Here is a 16,777-nt window from a genome sequence, read left to right as displayed (position 1 = left end):
TAGCTTATTAGTTGAGTGAACAGCTACATAAGGACATAATACTCTACTGGTGAGTACAGACAGAGGCTCCATGCATACCAAATCAGATACTATTTGTGCCTGCCAGATATTTGCCTAAAGTGTTTCTAGACATGCAGTGAGTGATTATTAATAGGTTACTGCATGCTTTATATATTTCTGTTTTATTAATTTTTGGATTGGTCTGTTAACATGCAGTTGCTTTGAAAGCCTATCCTGCGCTTATTCTGGAACAATTTACACTCATGGAAAAAATGAATGGAAACCATTTTTCATTTTATTGATCGATACAATTTAGGCACTACCCAACTCCAAATACTCTGGGTTGCTTTAAAAGGTGGAATCATTTCATTAAAATATAGCAAATGAATTGATTAAATGTCATCTTGGAATTCTCTTGCGATTTATATAATATTATATTTTCTTCCAGATTCCTCAGTTTCCCATCATTCCTGCAGTCACCCCTCTGACAGGACTTGACAGTCATCCTTCAAACCTGTCTGATATACCTGCTGCAAATATGCCCCCCACCCCTGCTCCTTCTCAATATTTTCCTTCAGCTGTGATAATACCTGTGAACTCAGCTCTGCCACTGTCATCAAATTCCCCTGCCCTCCCCATGCAAGCAGTCAACCTTCCTCATGCTAATGTGGCTCCCTTGGTCTTACCCTGCCAAACAATTGTGCCAAATATGCCGGCTGCTCCAGTACCATTACTTCCTATGCCTCCGCCGGGAGTGTCAGCTTTACCAACACATCATGCGGCAGCCCAGCTCTCCCAACAACAAATATACCAGGCAACCCTCCAGCAGATAATACAGAACGAAGCTATGTCTTCTCCCCTCCACACCCAGAATATGCAAGCAGTTTCACAACAGCAGCAACAGATGCTGTCTTCACTTCCACAGTCACTTCAGCCAAGCCTAATTCAACCTTCAGAACAGGCTATGTCTGCTTCTGGGGCTGGTAATCAGGTAATCTATTTGACATTGGATTTTCATGGGTTTAGATCATAAGAGTAGCTCTCCAAGTGTTATCTCCTTAGATAGTTCAAATTTTAAAGACATTTGGAAGACATTTGCCCATCAAGATAAGATAATGAAACCGAAGCCTTAAAAATGAATTGATTAGGATAGTGAAACACTAAATACAAAGGACAGCTTGAAAAGCAAATGTCAGAGGATAAAGAATGCTTAAGGTGCCTTAAGTAGAAATTTCTGTCCCAGGAGGTGACATTATTTCTTTTCAGACGTGAAAAACACTTTTAATTTACAATAACAGTTAGTGTTTTCCAATATGTCACTGCAGTCAGAGTATAAAATAATAATTTCTTAATGAAAGTAAATCACTTATAAGTAGGTTTGTAGAATAGTGTTATTTTAAGTGCATGCCTGTTTCTTTAAAAGTAGATATTTATTTTATAAAGAAGAATTTTAGAACAATTTAAAAATATTTAATGGTAATAAATACCTTCTTCTCACAATTACATATTTAAACAATGGTTGAAGATACATATATATCTATATACCGTATGTGTACAGGTGTGGGTGTATGTGTGTGAGAGAGGGTATACATTTTTTTCAAGTTTAGGAGAATAGAAGCTTCTAATTTTAAATATTTATAAAATATTATAAGGTAAGGTAATGCAACAGAAGAAAATAATTTATAAAAAGATTGAATACTTCTTTTAAACAGAAATGTTATAAGAAATCATAGATTTTATCATTTGTCATCTATCACCTTAAAAGCCACCACATTCCATCTCATACTTGTTCTGTACATGCAACTTTACTGTATTACATCTTTATTTTTAGCCACATATTTGGTACATAAAAATTGTTTGTGAAGAATTCGTATTCACCTGGTCCTAGTCTAACCTCCAATGAATCAATAATATTTATTCTCACTGGCTTCAATATTAATTCTACCATCCAATGTGGTTCTTCCAAGTATTTGAGATATCTTTTACTGATGTCCTGTATCAGTTTTGATTCAGACTGTAAGGTTATCAAATGGGATCTGGAGGCGTTATTGAAAATCTACACAGATACTTTATACCTTACCCCAAATGATGAAAAATAAGGAAATTCAAGCTGGCTCCATTTAATTCATATCAATGGTTCCTATTACTGTAATTGTTCACTTAACACCCAACAAAAATCATGGAAATTTGCTGGTATCATATAAAATGATTCAAGTCACTAAATATTTGTCATATTTCCTCTATATGGTATAACCTGATTAGATAAGTAAGTAGGTAGGTAGATAGATAGGTAGGAAAAACAGACAAAATTTATATTGCAGGATCTAATCTGGGTCAGTCACTGGGACCAGAGGTTTAGTCTTCTGGGCTTTTGGACTCATGCTGGAGCCCATTCTCAGGGAACTTCTCTCTAGCAGAATGTGTTGTTTATATATAACATTTATATCCCACTGCAGCCAAAACTGGCTAACATATAATATATGCACAATAATAATTTATGTAGTACTAAAAGTAATTTTCTTTTTCTTCTATGATTTCCTTTGCTGCTGTTGCCTTCTCTATTTGTTTCTATATTACATCTCTTCTTCAGTTTCCTCTACAGGTAAAGCTTGATTTAATAACTATAGATTGAGCAAGAATAAAAATCTCCATAATGATAGAGATAAATGAAAGAAATCTCATTTATCATTTTTATAAAAAATAATCTTATAGCTGCTATATAGATATAGTCTTTATGGCAAAGATTATTGACATATTCTAAACATATGCAAAAAATTAATCCTGAAAGTTTAATTTAATTTGAAGTTTAATTGTACAGGTAAATAGTATGACATAATCCACGATCATAATTATGAAATAGATGGAATTGGATTGCTCTGTTTGGTCTCAGGTAAACATTTGAAGTGCTATCTCTTTGCATAAATTTGCATAAAACAATCCATATTTACTCAGTTTGATTTAAATATTACCTCAATTTACTGAAATAAGGCTTGAAATGAAGCTATACTTAATTTGGACTCTTTTGAACAGCCAATGTTCTTTTGTATGAATTATTTATATTCTCTAATAAGTAGTTAAAAGTAAAGTTCTACATTTAGGCAAGAAAAACAAAATGCACAGGTACAGTATAGGTAATACCTTGCTCAGCAGTAGTAACTGTGAAAGGGATCTTAGAATCCTAGTGGACAACCATTTAAATATGAGCCAGCAGTGTGCAGCAGCTGCCAAAAAAGCCAACACAGTTCAGGGCTGCATAAACAGGGATAGAATCAAGATCATGTGAAGTGTTAATACCACTTTATAATGCCTTGGTAAGGCCGCACTTGGAATACTGCATTCAGTTTTGGTCGCCACGATGTAGAAAAGATGTGGAGACTCTAGAAAGAGTGCAAACCAGGCTGTGCAAACAAGGGAAGCCCCATCCACGGGATTCAGGTACCACACAAAACTACAGAACCGGTCCGTAGTGCCCAAAAGGTTGGGGGCCACTGCTCTAGAAAGAAGAGCAACAAAGATGATTAGATAAATCAGATGCTAAAACATATGAAGAACGGTTGCAGGAACTGGGCATGTCTAGTTTAATGAAAAGAAGGATTAGGGGAGACATGATAGCAGTGTTCCAATATCTCAGGGGTTGCCACAAAGAAGGAGGAGTCAAACTATTCTCCAATGCACCTGAGGGTGGAAATTAATCAAGGAGAGAAGCAACTTAGAACTGAGGAGAAATTTCCTGACAGTTAGAACAATTAATCAGTGGAACAGCTTGCCTCCAGAAGTTGTGAATGCCTCAACACTGGAAGTCTTTAAGATGTTGGATAGCCATTTGTCTGAGATGGTATAGGGTTTCCTGCCTAGGCAGGGGGTTGGACTAGAAAACTTCCAAAGTCCCTTCCAACGCTGCTACTGTATTGTATTGTTACCATTCTTCAGTTCAATTTACCCTAATGGGTATTTAGGTATATATATAAATGTACACTAAGGTATTTTGGTTCATATTGTAGCTGCTGCTTCATACTGTAACTGTAAATATCTATAAACTTGATGTGCCAATTCAGTTATGTACATATTCATTATAAGACATTACCAATGAGGTAAAAAAATGAGATCCTAATAATCAATAGTTGTGGTGACCAAATTCCACTTGCTTGCATTTCGCATATCCATGAAATCATAATTTGTGTATGCAGAGTAATCATCCCTCCCTCCCATTTCATTGCAGTATAACCAGGAGCTATTTTTAATAATGTAGATTTAGCTACTGAACTTTAACAGAATTTAGACTAATTACTGTTTTGATTTTTTTTGAACAGATTATTGGACATCCTCAGTACACTGTGGATATTGGAACCCATATACCTGCATTGCCAGTGCAGGCTTCTGGCATTATATCACCACCATTGCAATTGCAGCCTGAAACAATGCTGCCCTGCATTGCTTCAGATGGACTTTCACAAAGCAATCTTGGCACAACCAATTCAGCAATGTTGGCAGATCATGGATTGCCCCTTCAGTGTTCTACTTACCCGCAATCTCAGTCAGAGAGTCACCAACTTCCTGGCCAGCAGGTTCCAACTACATGTCCAGCTGTCCCAGTAGCTTCAGAACCTCCTCAAGAGATGGTATGTGTTTTCAAATGCTACTAACTATAACAAAAATCATTAATCAAGTTAAAAGAGCTGTATTCCAATTTCATGGGTGCATCCTCCAAACTCACTTTATTTTCTGTTTACTTCACTGTCTCCAAACTTGAGTACTTTGAAATAATTTTTATTCCTGTATTTGTTTTCTTTCCACATCTTTTCTTGCCCTTAACTTTTGTTGACTTGGAGTTTCGATTTTTCCAGATAGCAATAATACATGCACTGCAGTATGTGGACACTCATGAGAGTCACTTTGGTCTAGTGCAATGGTTCCCTATATGGGGTCCACGCCCCACAGGGGGGAAATTTGATTTTTAATGGGGTCAGTTTGAACCTTGATTAAACCAAGTTAATGGTGTTTTAGGCTTCCTCCACGTGAGTAGAATTCACTTTTTGAGTAAAGTAAGAATTATATATCACAGGGGCATCAGGATTTTAAAGATGTTTAGGTGAGGCATGGCCAAAAAAAGATTGGGAACCACTGGTATAGTGGGTAAGGCACCAGCCTAGAAATTGGGAGATTGAGTTCTACTTCTGACCTAGGCATGAAAACTGGCTGGGTGATTTTGAGCCAGCCCACTCAGCCCACAATGTCAGGCTTGACCAAAAAGCTGATTTAGCAATTCCTGTTGCAACCAATGAATCAACACGCAATTGATCAAAAGAAAAGTGGTCTCTGCACTTGCAGGAAAATGCTAGGAAGAAAAAGAAAATATATGGACATTTATACCTATGAAGAGGGCTGAACGTTTGTTAGATTTTCAATAAAACCTGATTCTCCAGATATTGCCTCCTCACATTTTTTTACCACGTACATGAGAATTCTCATTGGGAAAATAGCATCAGGGTCAATGTAACTAGTAATTTGCTCAGAGAAATTCTGCTCCAAAAGATCATTTGGACTGTTGGCATAAACATGGCCTCTGCATATTTCTTCAAATATGTCTCCAAATGCTCAAAATAGCTCGGTTTGTTGATAAAGTGAAAATGGCTATACCCTTATCTCAATCATCAAAATGTAACAAATTTTGATTAAATAATTATTTCTTCTTTATAATATAGGAGCAAGCCGTACTGGAGAAACAGCAGTCACTGTCACAGAGCTGTGAAAGGTACTTTTTCTATTTGTCTATAACCTCGCATAAAGTTCTCAAACAACAAAATTACATCAATATCTAGTAAAAGAGTAAAAATCTAAAGTAATTTCTGAAATGCATACTCATTTTTTGATGGCAATTATATAGCTTTTTTTCTAAGTTCTGGTGATGAAGTGCCATCAAGTTGGTGTTAACTTTAGCAGCCACATGGATAGGTTTCTGTTTACCCAGGTCCCCAACTTAATTCTTCAGGTCTTTCAACATGGTTTAATATACCCATCACTGTTATTGCAATCAAGTCAATCAATTTTGTTGATGGTCTTTTTTTCTTTAGGTCTACCTTTTCAATAATTATAAGTCTTAATGAATCTTTGTTATTAATATTGTTCTCGGCCTTACTTCATCAAGAGTTAATATTTTGAAAACAAATACCATAATGGATATTGTCATCTCTGCCATCTCTGCCATCTTTTTCTTCTTCTCTTCTCCCTTTACAACGCTCTACTTCATTCCATCATAAAAATATTAGGCTGATGGATACATAAAATTAGACTGAAGGATATAGAGTATCTTATATAAGACTAAATACTCTTCAAATTAAAAATAGTATGTACTGCATAATTATCATCCTTCATGGCTGCACATCCCTTTTTGCATGGGAAATAAGAAATAGTAAGGAAGCTGTTTTTCAGACAGACTGGAAGCCTACAAAATCCAACAAATTTGTAAAAAAAAATTGAACATTTGTAAAAAAATGTTTTGGGATTGGTAACAGAGATTTATAGCAGAAAAGAAGAATCTATAAACATGTATTTCCCCATTCCACCAGTTTAATTTCTTAGCTAGATCAAAGATCTCTTGTGGAAGAGATCCACAAGAGATGAAATATGAAACAGCTGAGTGGGTGAAACTTGGTGGGAACTTTAGGAGAAACATTTCAATCTAAAGAAGAACTTCCCATTGATGGAACAGATAGTTTAATCAGGGGATGGGGCCAATGTCTTAAGAATATTGAAACTGTATTTTACATGGTAGATCCATCAAAGAACAAAGGGATAGGCTACAACATCTCCACTCATTATTTTTTAAAACACTTTTAGGAAAAGTAGCAAAGATATTTCAGTAGGGAGAAATCATTATTTTCTTTTCTGCAGATCTAGAATGCTGAATAAACTGAATCAGTTTCTTTTAGATACTTAAGATTAGAGTTTTCAATGGAAGTTTGATTAAAGTTGTGCCCATCACATTTTACTTTATTTTATGTATGTTACTTTACAAAATCCATTATTCCCAGAGTCTTGCATCCATGTAGTAAAATGACATAAATAATAGGTTTATTTAAAAACCTTTCTTATATCTAGCATCATGATGTTAGATAAGGTCAATCTTTGCTGATAAATGTCTTGATTAGTTTGTGTTATTTTGTAGACTTTTAAAGTAGTTCTGTATGCTAGTAATATTTTGTCTTTTTTTAATTCCTGCTTTGTCATCTTACCACAAAAGTTATATGAGTCCTGATGTTGCTTCTGGTAAAGAAATGAGTGACAGTTTTGAAGGAACAAGTGGAGGTGGGAAACAAGAAGGAAAACCTTCAAAGAAACATAAAAAATCAGCACGTGCTCGTTCACGTCAGGAAAAATCAAATAGGCCGAAGCTTACCATTTTAAATGTAAGACTCCTTCCTTTGCTTAGTTTCTAAACTATCAATTTTATTGTATTAGATATAATGATCGGCTCTTTTTACAGGTGTGCAATACAGGGGATAAGATGGTGGAATGCCAACTAGAAACACACAATCACAAGATGGTCACTTTTAAATTCGATTTAGATGGTGATGCTCCAGAGGAAATTGCTACATATATGGTAGGATTTTTTCTTGGTTTAAGAATATTAAAATAATGTTGACATTTCAGTTTCATAAGTTGCATGGATGACAGTATTATTTGTATAGCTACAAAAAATATTTCCAGTCTTTTGGAAATTAACTGTTGTAGTAAAATTAATTTCTCACTAATGTTCCTTTTAGTCTTTGCAAAAGGGAATTAGTTTACAATAGTTACTTTAACAAACAATAAGTGAACCACTACTTTTAATTTTTGTTATTTGGAATATTTACCATGTAATAGCACTTAACAATAGCACTTAGACTTATATACCGCTTCATGGTGCTTTTACAGCCCTCTCTAAGTGGTTTACAGAGACAGCATATTGCTCCCAACAATCTGGGTCCTCATTTTACCCACCTCAGAAGGATGGAAGGCTGAGTCAACCTTGACTCAACAATTGTAGCCTTCTAATTTATTGGTAACAATCTGTCATCTCAATTAATTGGCTCTAGTAAGATCAAAGCAATTAAATTACCATAATGAGACAATAATGTTCTGTGAAATGCCTCCTGAAGCAGTTATTTACTGTTTAATTGAACTAAGCACAACATTTGTTTTTCTGCATGTAAAAATTCATACTATGTTTTTTTTTTAAAAAATGGATAAGCAATCAGGTAAAAGAGCTGTAGAAGAAACACAGAAAAAATGCTGTTGTTTTTTTTTAAAAAAATTGTGTATTCATATAGGTTGAAAATGAATTTATACTACCAACTGAGAAAGAGATATTTATTGAGCAACTGAAAGAAATTATTGACAAAGCAGAAGATATGCTTAGTGAAGATACTGAAGGGGAACGAAGTTCTGATCAAGGTGTCAGCCCTCAACAAGATACCTACAAGCTTGAAAGCAATGAGGTATTTAAATAGAATAAATATATTTAATGTTTCAACTACTAAATGTTTCAAACAATAAACTTTGCAAACAATAAATATTTAATATAACTTACTTATGTCCTTCACCAGTTATTTCATCCCTGGTGAAATAAACCATTCCTGTTTGGGATGGATTGGAATGATGAGACTTGTGGGTCCAACAGATTACTTATATTAGTTGGCATGCAAAGAAGTATTTAATTATTTTTATGCTAGAATATTGATTTTTTTGTTGATGAATTTGAGCAGATTCCAAATGGAAGTACTTTGATAAGCATTAGTAACACACTTCTTTCATTTTAAATAGGAGAATCGCCAATCCCATGCAAGAGCGCCCATCTACCAACAGAATGGTAAAAGTGTTCTTTGAATATGCATGTGTATCATCCAACACTGTAAGGCAGCGTATCTCAATCTCAACAACTTTAAGATGTGTGGACTTCAACTCCACAAATTCTCCCAGAGCGGAAGTAAATTTCACACATCTTAAAAGCTGTTGAGGTTGAGAAACGCTGCTGTAAGTTAATACTTTGTTATACTAATGACATATTTTAAGATTGTGTCAAAGTCAGCCAGCCCTGAACACGCTAATTTTCTGTGGCAATGCATTTCTTCAGAGATGTTTTTTTTTTTTTTGTTCTATGCCAATTTCTGTGATGAGAGTCTTGGCAGAAAATAAAATGTGCAACTTAATTTGGATGAGTCTATGAATAGCTTTACATTTGTCTCTCATATTGGCCATCAAGCGTTAATTTTGCAGAATGAACTTCAGTCATTAATTTTCATTTGTTTTATTAACAGATATTATTTTTAAATATGGTATCTGTCAACTCTGAAGCGAACCTGGCTGAAGCCATTTTTTGCTGCCTCATAGTTGCCATGAACCATGACAAGGGAAAGGGAGGGGGTAAGATAGACTGGCTAACCGTCAAAACAAAAACGTTTTCCTGTGGGAACCAAGGTTATCTTAACAGGTGGCTGTTGAAAGAGGAGAGGAGTGACCAAGCAGCCTGCCAGCTATATTCATTGGACAATGTGACCGGTGACATCCGGGAGGGGAACTTTTGCTCTTTCAAAAGCCGCGGAAACTTTAAGAGTTGGTTTTCACTGGCTGTGCCAATATGATGTATCCAATAAACATGTTTTATGAGGAATCTATCTGCCTCGGAGTTCTGATTTCAATGGATGCGTTACTCGGCATGCTGACAGTATCACGTTACATTACATCACATCACATTACATTACGCAATATAATGCAGTACAGTATGCAATAATGGACTTTTGGTTAATTGTTGGTACAAATGTTTCTTCATTTTAATATTTCCTGTTTTTAGTTCTGCACACTGGAAAACGTTGGTTTATCATTTGTCCCGTTGTGGAAAATCAAGCTGCTGAAGTACCAGAAGTCTCTCCTCATGTGCCTCAAAGTGCAAAGCAGTCTGATGCCCCAGGTATCTGTGAGGTTTTGATATTTTTTAAAAAAAAATCAAGCTGCTTTTAAAGGGAAGGAAACAAGGAAAAATATGTACAAACTCATTTATTGATTAATGCAATTATGTATACCTGCTTCATTTTTCTTCTCAAGTGAATGCTTATACAATTCTGGTCTAAATTGCCATTGTAAGTAAAGGGCTATCTGTGTGGCTAACAGCGTACATTAATATGCAATGTACAAAAAGAATTACATAACAGTCAACGTTGAAAGTAATCAAGAATTAAAGGTATCATGAAAAAGATACAGAAAGACTAGGGATTAAATGTAATGCCTGGGACATTTGCAAATGAAGGACCTCTCCTAATTGCCTTGGGAAGAGAGACATCTTCAGAAGGTTTCTTTTTCAGAAAACTCTGCACAACTCATAATGGGAGAGACAGTTCTTCAGATAATAAAATTCTTGAAATTTTAGAGCTTAACACAATTGCACAAATTATGCTCAGCATAAATTTTGAACTAATGCAAGGATAATGAGATCACGTTAACAACCTATCTGTTTTCTTCTTTACAATGTTTCAAGGGTAGCTTCACATGAAATATACTGTAGGGGTGAAAACAGGATGTAACTGAAGTGTGAATCTGGCTCAGAAAGGATTGCAGCTGGTGCACCAGCTGCAATTATACCACCACACTTTTGGCAGCAGCAACTATGTATGAGTCATATTGTCAAAATGAAGATGTATACTTTCAGGATGAATGCAGTTCCAATAAAAATAAGCCGAGTGCTGTCCCCAAGCATTGAAGTTCTTAAACTATGGGTTGAGCAAAAAGTGGGTGTACACAAAATTTAACTTCTATTAGAAGTTCCTTCCATTCTACCTAAATAAATCAACATCTGGCTGGTCCATACAACTCTACTGCAAGTTCTAGCAGAGCTCCTTTAAAAAATATATCATTGTATTGGCACTTAAAGTTCCATTAAAAATATTTTTGCATTGATCACTACACCACTAAAATAGAAGATCAGTTTGGGAAATAAGATTGGCATGCTAAGATCAGATGCTGAATGTATAAAAGAAAAGAAACTGAGGAAGAAGATGACCAAAGAATGCTTGATCAGTTCCAATAATAATAGGTGTCTTGGGTTCAATTCCAAAATCTCTAGAGCATCAACTGAACACCATCAACATTGACAAATTGTTGTCAGTCAATTACAAAAGGCAACTTTATTTTGAATAGCTTACATCAGGCAATAATGCAACAACAATTAACATTATCAAAAACAATAACATCTGCCTCCCTCTGGCCCTTGGGAAGGATTTGATAAATGGACATAAAATGTCAAATCCAGTCTAAATACCTGGCTTATTGTGTGACCAACCATAATAATATTGGGCAAGCAGATGGACTGCAAACAAACAAACAAACAAACAAATCAATTAAATAATTAATCAAACATAGTACAAACACAGAAGTACCGAGACAAAATTAATCTCTGGAAATGCACATATTTATAACCCTTTAGTTTAAAAATACCTTAAAAAATACAAGAACACACTCCTTTAGCTATCAAAGCAATGATGTCATCCTATGGCATATAGATTCTAGAAAAGTCCATTCATGTATATTCATGAGAGAATGAGTAAAAAAAGGCACATAATAGCTATGTTTATTATGAAACTAATTTTTATCTTGTGGATCCCTTGAAAGGGTGTCAAAGATTCCCAACAAGTACTGCATTTTGAGAACTGCTGTTTTAAAAGAAAATATTTATTTCAATCATTTAATAGCTATGATGATTGAAATAGTTGGCAGAATTACTTCATTGTGAGAATAAGTATCATCACCTTTCTGCAAAAAGATTGAAATAGTTGGCAGAATTACTTCATTGTGAGAATAAGTATCATCACCTTTCTGCAAAAAGTACCCATTTATGGACATTATCCTGAATCAGTTTTGTTTTAGATGTGTAGATGTAATTGAAATTCTCATCATATAAATGACTTTTAAAGTTTTATATAATACACTGAATGCCTTGATATTAATTTTGATTTTCCAGTTGGTCAAAATGGGACAGGCTATTATGGTTAATAGCCAATACAGCGCAGTAGATTTGTGTTAGAAAAATCACTAGGATGATCTGTCATATTCAGTGCAATTAAGCATGTATAATTGTTTGATCTAAAATAATTTAGATGAAAAAATATTTCATCTTTCTTAATTTCTTTGGGAAAATGGCTAATGCTCAATGCTTGTGGAAATCTTTGTATAAGTATTTAGATTTTACGGTAATTTTCTGAATTCAGAAACATCCTTTTGCTTTTGTTGTTTATAGGTCTGGAACTGTTGGATGATCAGCAACGGAGCTCTGCAGTGACAGAAAAACAAACAAGCATAGCTTATCAACATATTTCTAATCAACTGAGCTCCAATGAGTGTCCCAGGGGAACTCCTCCTCCTTCTTTAACACAAGTTTCTGTTCCATCTTCATTAACTTCCCTTTCACAGGTCCATCCAATGTTAGCTTCAACCACATTAGAAAAAATTCCTGAACGTATAAGTCACCTAGAATGCCCTTTGCCACAATCAGTCTTAGCCAGTCGGGTTGACACCCCTGCCCATACTACAGCTACATCTGAAGAACATTTCGAGGATAAGGTCTCTCTAAATACCTCACAGTACACAGTACAAAAGAAAGATGAGAAAATTTGTTTTCCCAATATAGAACATGAACACAGCACAGCTGGACTGCCAAAACCATTTCAGTCTGTTCCTGTGCAGACAACAGAAAGTTCTTTCCCTGTCATCTCTGATGCTCCTGTTTTGGAACTTCAGTCTTCAACCCAACCCCCCAGTTTGTCAGACAATATTCAGCTTGGCCAGATATCACATTCTTTTGTAGACCAGATACCTCCCATGCCTGCTGTCTCTGAACTTCCGGTGTCAGAAACATCTCAACTTTCAAGTCCTCCTCACCTCTCAACAGCTGTATCCCAATTGCATATGCCAACCCAGTCCCAGCCGGTTGCATCCACTGGCTCTGCCGTGACTGCAGCTCAACCACCTTCTATGGTAGAATCAGATGGTGAAGGGCCACCAAGAGTTGATTTCACTGACAACACAATAAAAAGTTTGGATGAGAAACTTCGCAACCTGCTGTATCAAGAGTATATTCCAACATCATCTGCTTCAGCAGCAACACCAGACCAAGTGGATGGTGAATTTAATTTGGCACCTTTTTCTGCGCTTGTATTAGATTTGAAAATACCTGGCGTTGGCTTGGATGCTCACATGGTGGAAAATCAACCCTCTCCAATTCTGGCAAGTCAAACCATTCATTTAGAAATCATGCAGATGCCTATTAAAACTGCTGTAATTCTAATAGATATTTTCAACAGTGGTCCTGTTGCTGACTTCTAAGGGCCAAGCTATAATTGTTACCTATCAGTACTGAGGTACTAACAACCCACCCCCCCAAAAGATTTCTTCCATTTTTTTAAAAATGTAACTCTTCCATTTTTCCAAAAATTTTATTAAAAAAAGAAATCTTCTTTGAACTCAGTGTTATTGAATTAATTTTAATATATTAAACTAAAAGATGATTAAAGGCATCATTGCAAAATAAGCAAATAAGGGGTGAATTGGGGCTCAGCCTTATTTATTTTATTGACCTGAAGAGAAACTATATATCATGGCAGAATTTCCTTTTCACATAAAGTTGGTATTTTCTGACTGAAGTGGTATAGAGTTTCCTGCCTAAGCAGGGGGTTGGACTAGAAGATCTTCCAGGTCCCTTCCAACTCTGTTGTTCTATTCTATTTTTCTCACTATGGCCTTTATTAATGTTTTACTACATCTGATGTGAATGAAGGCCAGTCATATTATGTCACATTTAGTAGCCAAATGCAATAAGTGGTTTTTCACACTAGATTCTAAAATACTCTTCATAAAAATGTACTTCATGAGTAAAAAGCATAATAGAGTTTATACCAGTTGAAACAAAAGAATATAACTCTTTCTCTTCCAATATTATAATTCCAAATTGCAACAATTCACTCATCTCTATTGTATTGGCAGAAAGTCTAGATAACGCATTTCATCAGTATCCAAGAAAAGGTATAAGCACTGTAAAGAACTCCATCTTCAATTAATTTTTTAAAGTACATTAGTCTCAGAATGTCTTAATTCAGTGAATAGATGTATGTCAAACTTTATAAATATTTAACAAGAGAATATTCCAAGTTCTGAGTCTTCAGGCAATAAAGAGAGCCCGAGACAAATCCCTGGAATTGCTCAAGGAATCAGAAGATTTCCCAGTGGTTAGATTACTTATTAAACATCTGGCCCACAGAAGTAGTCCAGAAGGAAACATGCCTTACAAATGCTTTTCATATTTTCTGGACCTCATAAAAAAAGCAATAAATTATTAATAAAGGAAATGCTTCAGAATGGAAAGTATTCAGTCCAATCCTTACAATCCTGTACTGGGGATGCATTCAGATGCACACATACATACACACAAACATTCACATACTTCATTGGATCTTTCAAATATATATCTGTTATTCTATCTCTCCCTTTTTCTAATTGTTCTTAAGTTCAGACGCTGAAATTCCTGGCATACTTTTTGACTTGTCTTCAGATTCATGTTAGTCTTCAGGAGTTCCAGTATTCTACTGTTGTAACTTCTTACAAGACTTGTTTGTAGTAGCCTGTGTATCTAGGGTATCTTACTGATTATGTGATTCATCTCATGAGCTCAGTCTTCAAGAGTATATGCTTTCTTTGTGACCTATAGAGCCCTAGGATTCTAGTTAACTTTTAAAAAATCTACAGCTTCTTTCCTAATAGATCATACATTTATATAACATCCACAAAGAAGCAACACTATTTATTTTTGGTCCAGAATGCAGCCGCGCGAGCGATTGTGGGTGCGCCTCAGTACACCCATGTTACACCTATCCTCCGTGAGCTGCACTGGCTACCTATTGGTCTCTGGATACACTTCAAGGTGCTAGTCGTCACTTATAAAGCCCTACATGGTATTGGACCTGGGTACTTGAGAGACCGCCTCCTGCCAATGACCTCCCATAGACCCATTAGATCCCACAGATTAGGCCTTCTCCGAATTCCATCTGCCGGCCAATGCCGGCTGTCGACCACCCAGAGGAGGGCCTTCTCTGTGGCTGCTCCGGCCCTTTGGAGATTCGGACCCTCGTCACCTTTCAGGCCTTCCGGACCGCCGTTAAGACCTGGCTGTCCCAGCAAGCCTGGGGTTGAGTTCCCCCCCTACTCAAATTTGCTGTGCTTGCTGTGTTTTTTAAATCATTTGTATCATTGTCCTGTTTTTGTCTTACTTTTCTGTATTTGTTCCCCTTCCCTTGGTTTTTGTTCAGCCGCCCTGAGTCCCTTCGGGAAATAGGGTGGCTTACAAATCGAATAAATCCAATCCAATCCAATCCAAAGAAAGGAGAAAAAAATTATGCATCTTCAGTTACGTGGCTAGTTTCCTAGAAATCATCATTATCAACTTGACATATCTAATGTGGACCCAAATATAATTTACATCTCCAGTATGTTTTCAAAAACAGATTTGCATCTAATAGAGCTCCTTTTACAATATATGATAACTTTCTTGGTCTCTAAATGTGCTCGATCATGTGCTCAAGGATTTTCCATTTCAAAGCCAGACAGTAATGTCTAGATATGAGACTCAGGCTGGCAGTTAGTGATGGCTAAAAATTACCCAGTAGAAAAATATCCCTTACTATCTTCTTTCTGAAGGTCCAGTATTTTCTCCTGACCCAAGATGCATAGAAGCTAAGAAGATGCTATGTGTTGAGTCATCCTGTAAATATGTGCATAGTGTCTTAGCTAGCAAGAGATAAATTCCTCCTAAATCTTTTCAAATGTTCAGTATCCCATCTTCCTCTATTCAGGTTCTGAAATCTGCCTTGACAAAACATGAAAGCATATGTATTGAAATGTGTGTGCATATATCTGTAATATTGAACACATGCTGGTCCGCATAGAAAAGTTCTTCAGATATGAGTGTATTGTTGAACATTTTGAATAATTTAATGGCCCAGTGATTGTAATCCATACTTATGATTGTTTTAAATATGACATAGAAAATTCAAAAAAGAAGGGAAAGGAACTTATTTGAGCATTTAGCAAACTAAAATTCTTTAACCAAAGTTGGAACAGCTTGGACCTGGCAAAGAATAATACAGATAGTCCTTGACTTAGGACCACAATTGAGCCCAAAATTTATGTTACTGAGTGAGACATTTGTTAAGTGAGTGTTGCCCCATTTTACAACCTTTCTTGCCACACTTGTTAAGTGAATTGCTGTAGTTGTTAAGTTAGTGACCTGATTATTAAGTGAATCAGGGGTTTTACTCCTGACTTTGCTTGTCAGAAAGTCACAAAAGGTGATCACATGACCATGATATTGCAATGGTCATAAATACGGGTCAGTTGCAAACATCTGAATTTTGATCACCTGATAATGGGGAATGTTGCAACAGTTTTAAGTGTGAAAGTAATAAATCATAAGTCGCTTTTTCAATGCGGTTGTAACTTTAAACGGCTACTAAATGAACTGTTGTATCGAGGATTCCCTGTATATTTTGGACATCTCAAACATAAAGCTTTTCTCTCAAATATACACGGATGTACTGTATGTCAAAGATGAAATCATTATTATGAAATTAATCTTAAGGCCAAAGTAAATTACGCATACAAATATGTGTACTAACATGTCCATGTAATTTTTTTTAAACCATGTTTGCAATTATTTTTCTACTGCCAAGAGTTATATGGTTGTGGCACTTTAGAAATCAAA

At 35.7% G+C, this 16,777-nt stretch overlaps 1 protein-coding gene across 1 annotated transcript in view; it reads left to right on the top strand.

Annotated features, from left to right (window-relative positions):
* WNK2 (WNK lysine deficient protein kinase 2) overlaps positions 1-16,777 on the top strand; it is a 102,077-nt gene that overhangs the window by 63,530 nt on the left and 21,770 nt on the right. Inside the window, exons 11-19 of the mRNA XM_032208739.1 lie at positions 449-991; positions 4,311-4,619; positions 5,706-5,752; positions 7,241-7,406; positions 7,484-7,600; positions 8,310-8,477; positions 8,803-8,848; positions 9,830-9,946; positions 12,266-13,251. Coding sequence (XP_032064630.1) covers positions 449-991; positions 4,311-4,619; positions 5,706-5,752; positions 7,241-7,406; positions 7,484-7,600; positions 8,310-8,477; positions 8,803-8,848; positions 9,830-9,946; positions 12,266-13,251 — 2,499 coding nt within the window. The remainder of the gene's footprint in view (positions 1-448; positions 992-4,310; positions 4,620-5,705; positions 5,753-7,240; positions 7,407-7,483; positions 7,601-8,309; positions 8,478-8,802; positions 8,849-9,829; positions 9,947-12,265; positions 13,252-16,777) is intronic.

The sequence above is a fragment of the Thamnophis elegans genome, chromosome 2, assembly GCF_009769535.1.
Source record: "Thamnophis elegans isolate rThaEle1 chromosome 2, rThaEle1.pri, whole genome shotgun sequence".
Lineage (NCBI taxonomy): Eukaryota > Metazoa > Chordata > Lepidosauria > Squamata > Colubridae > Thamnophis > Thamnophis elegans.
The sequence above is the reverse complement of the archived record's forward strand: the minus strand, read 5'-3'. Positions and strand labels throughout refer to the sequence as shown.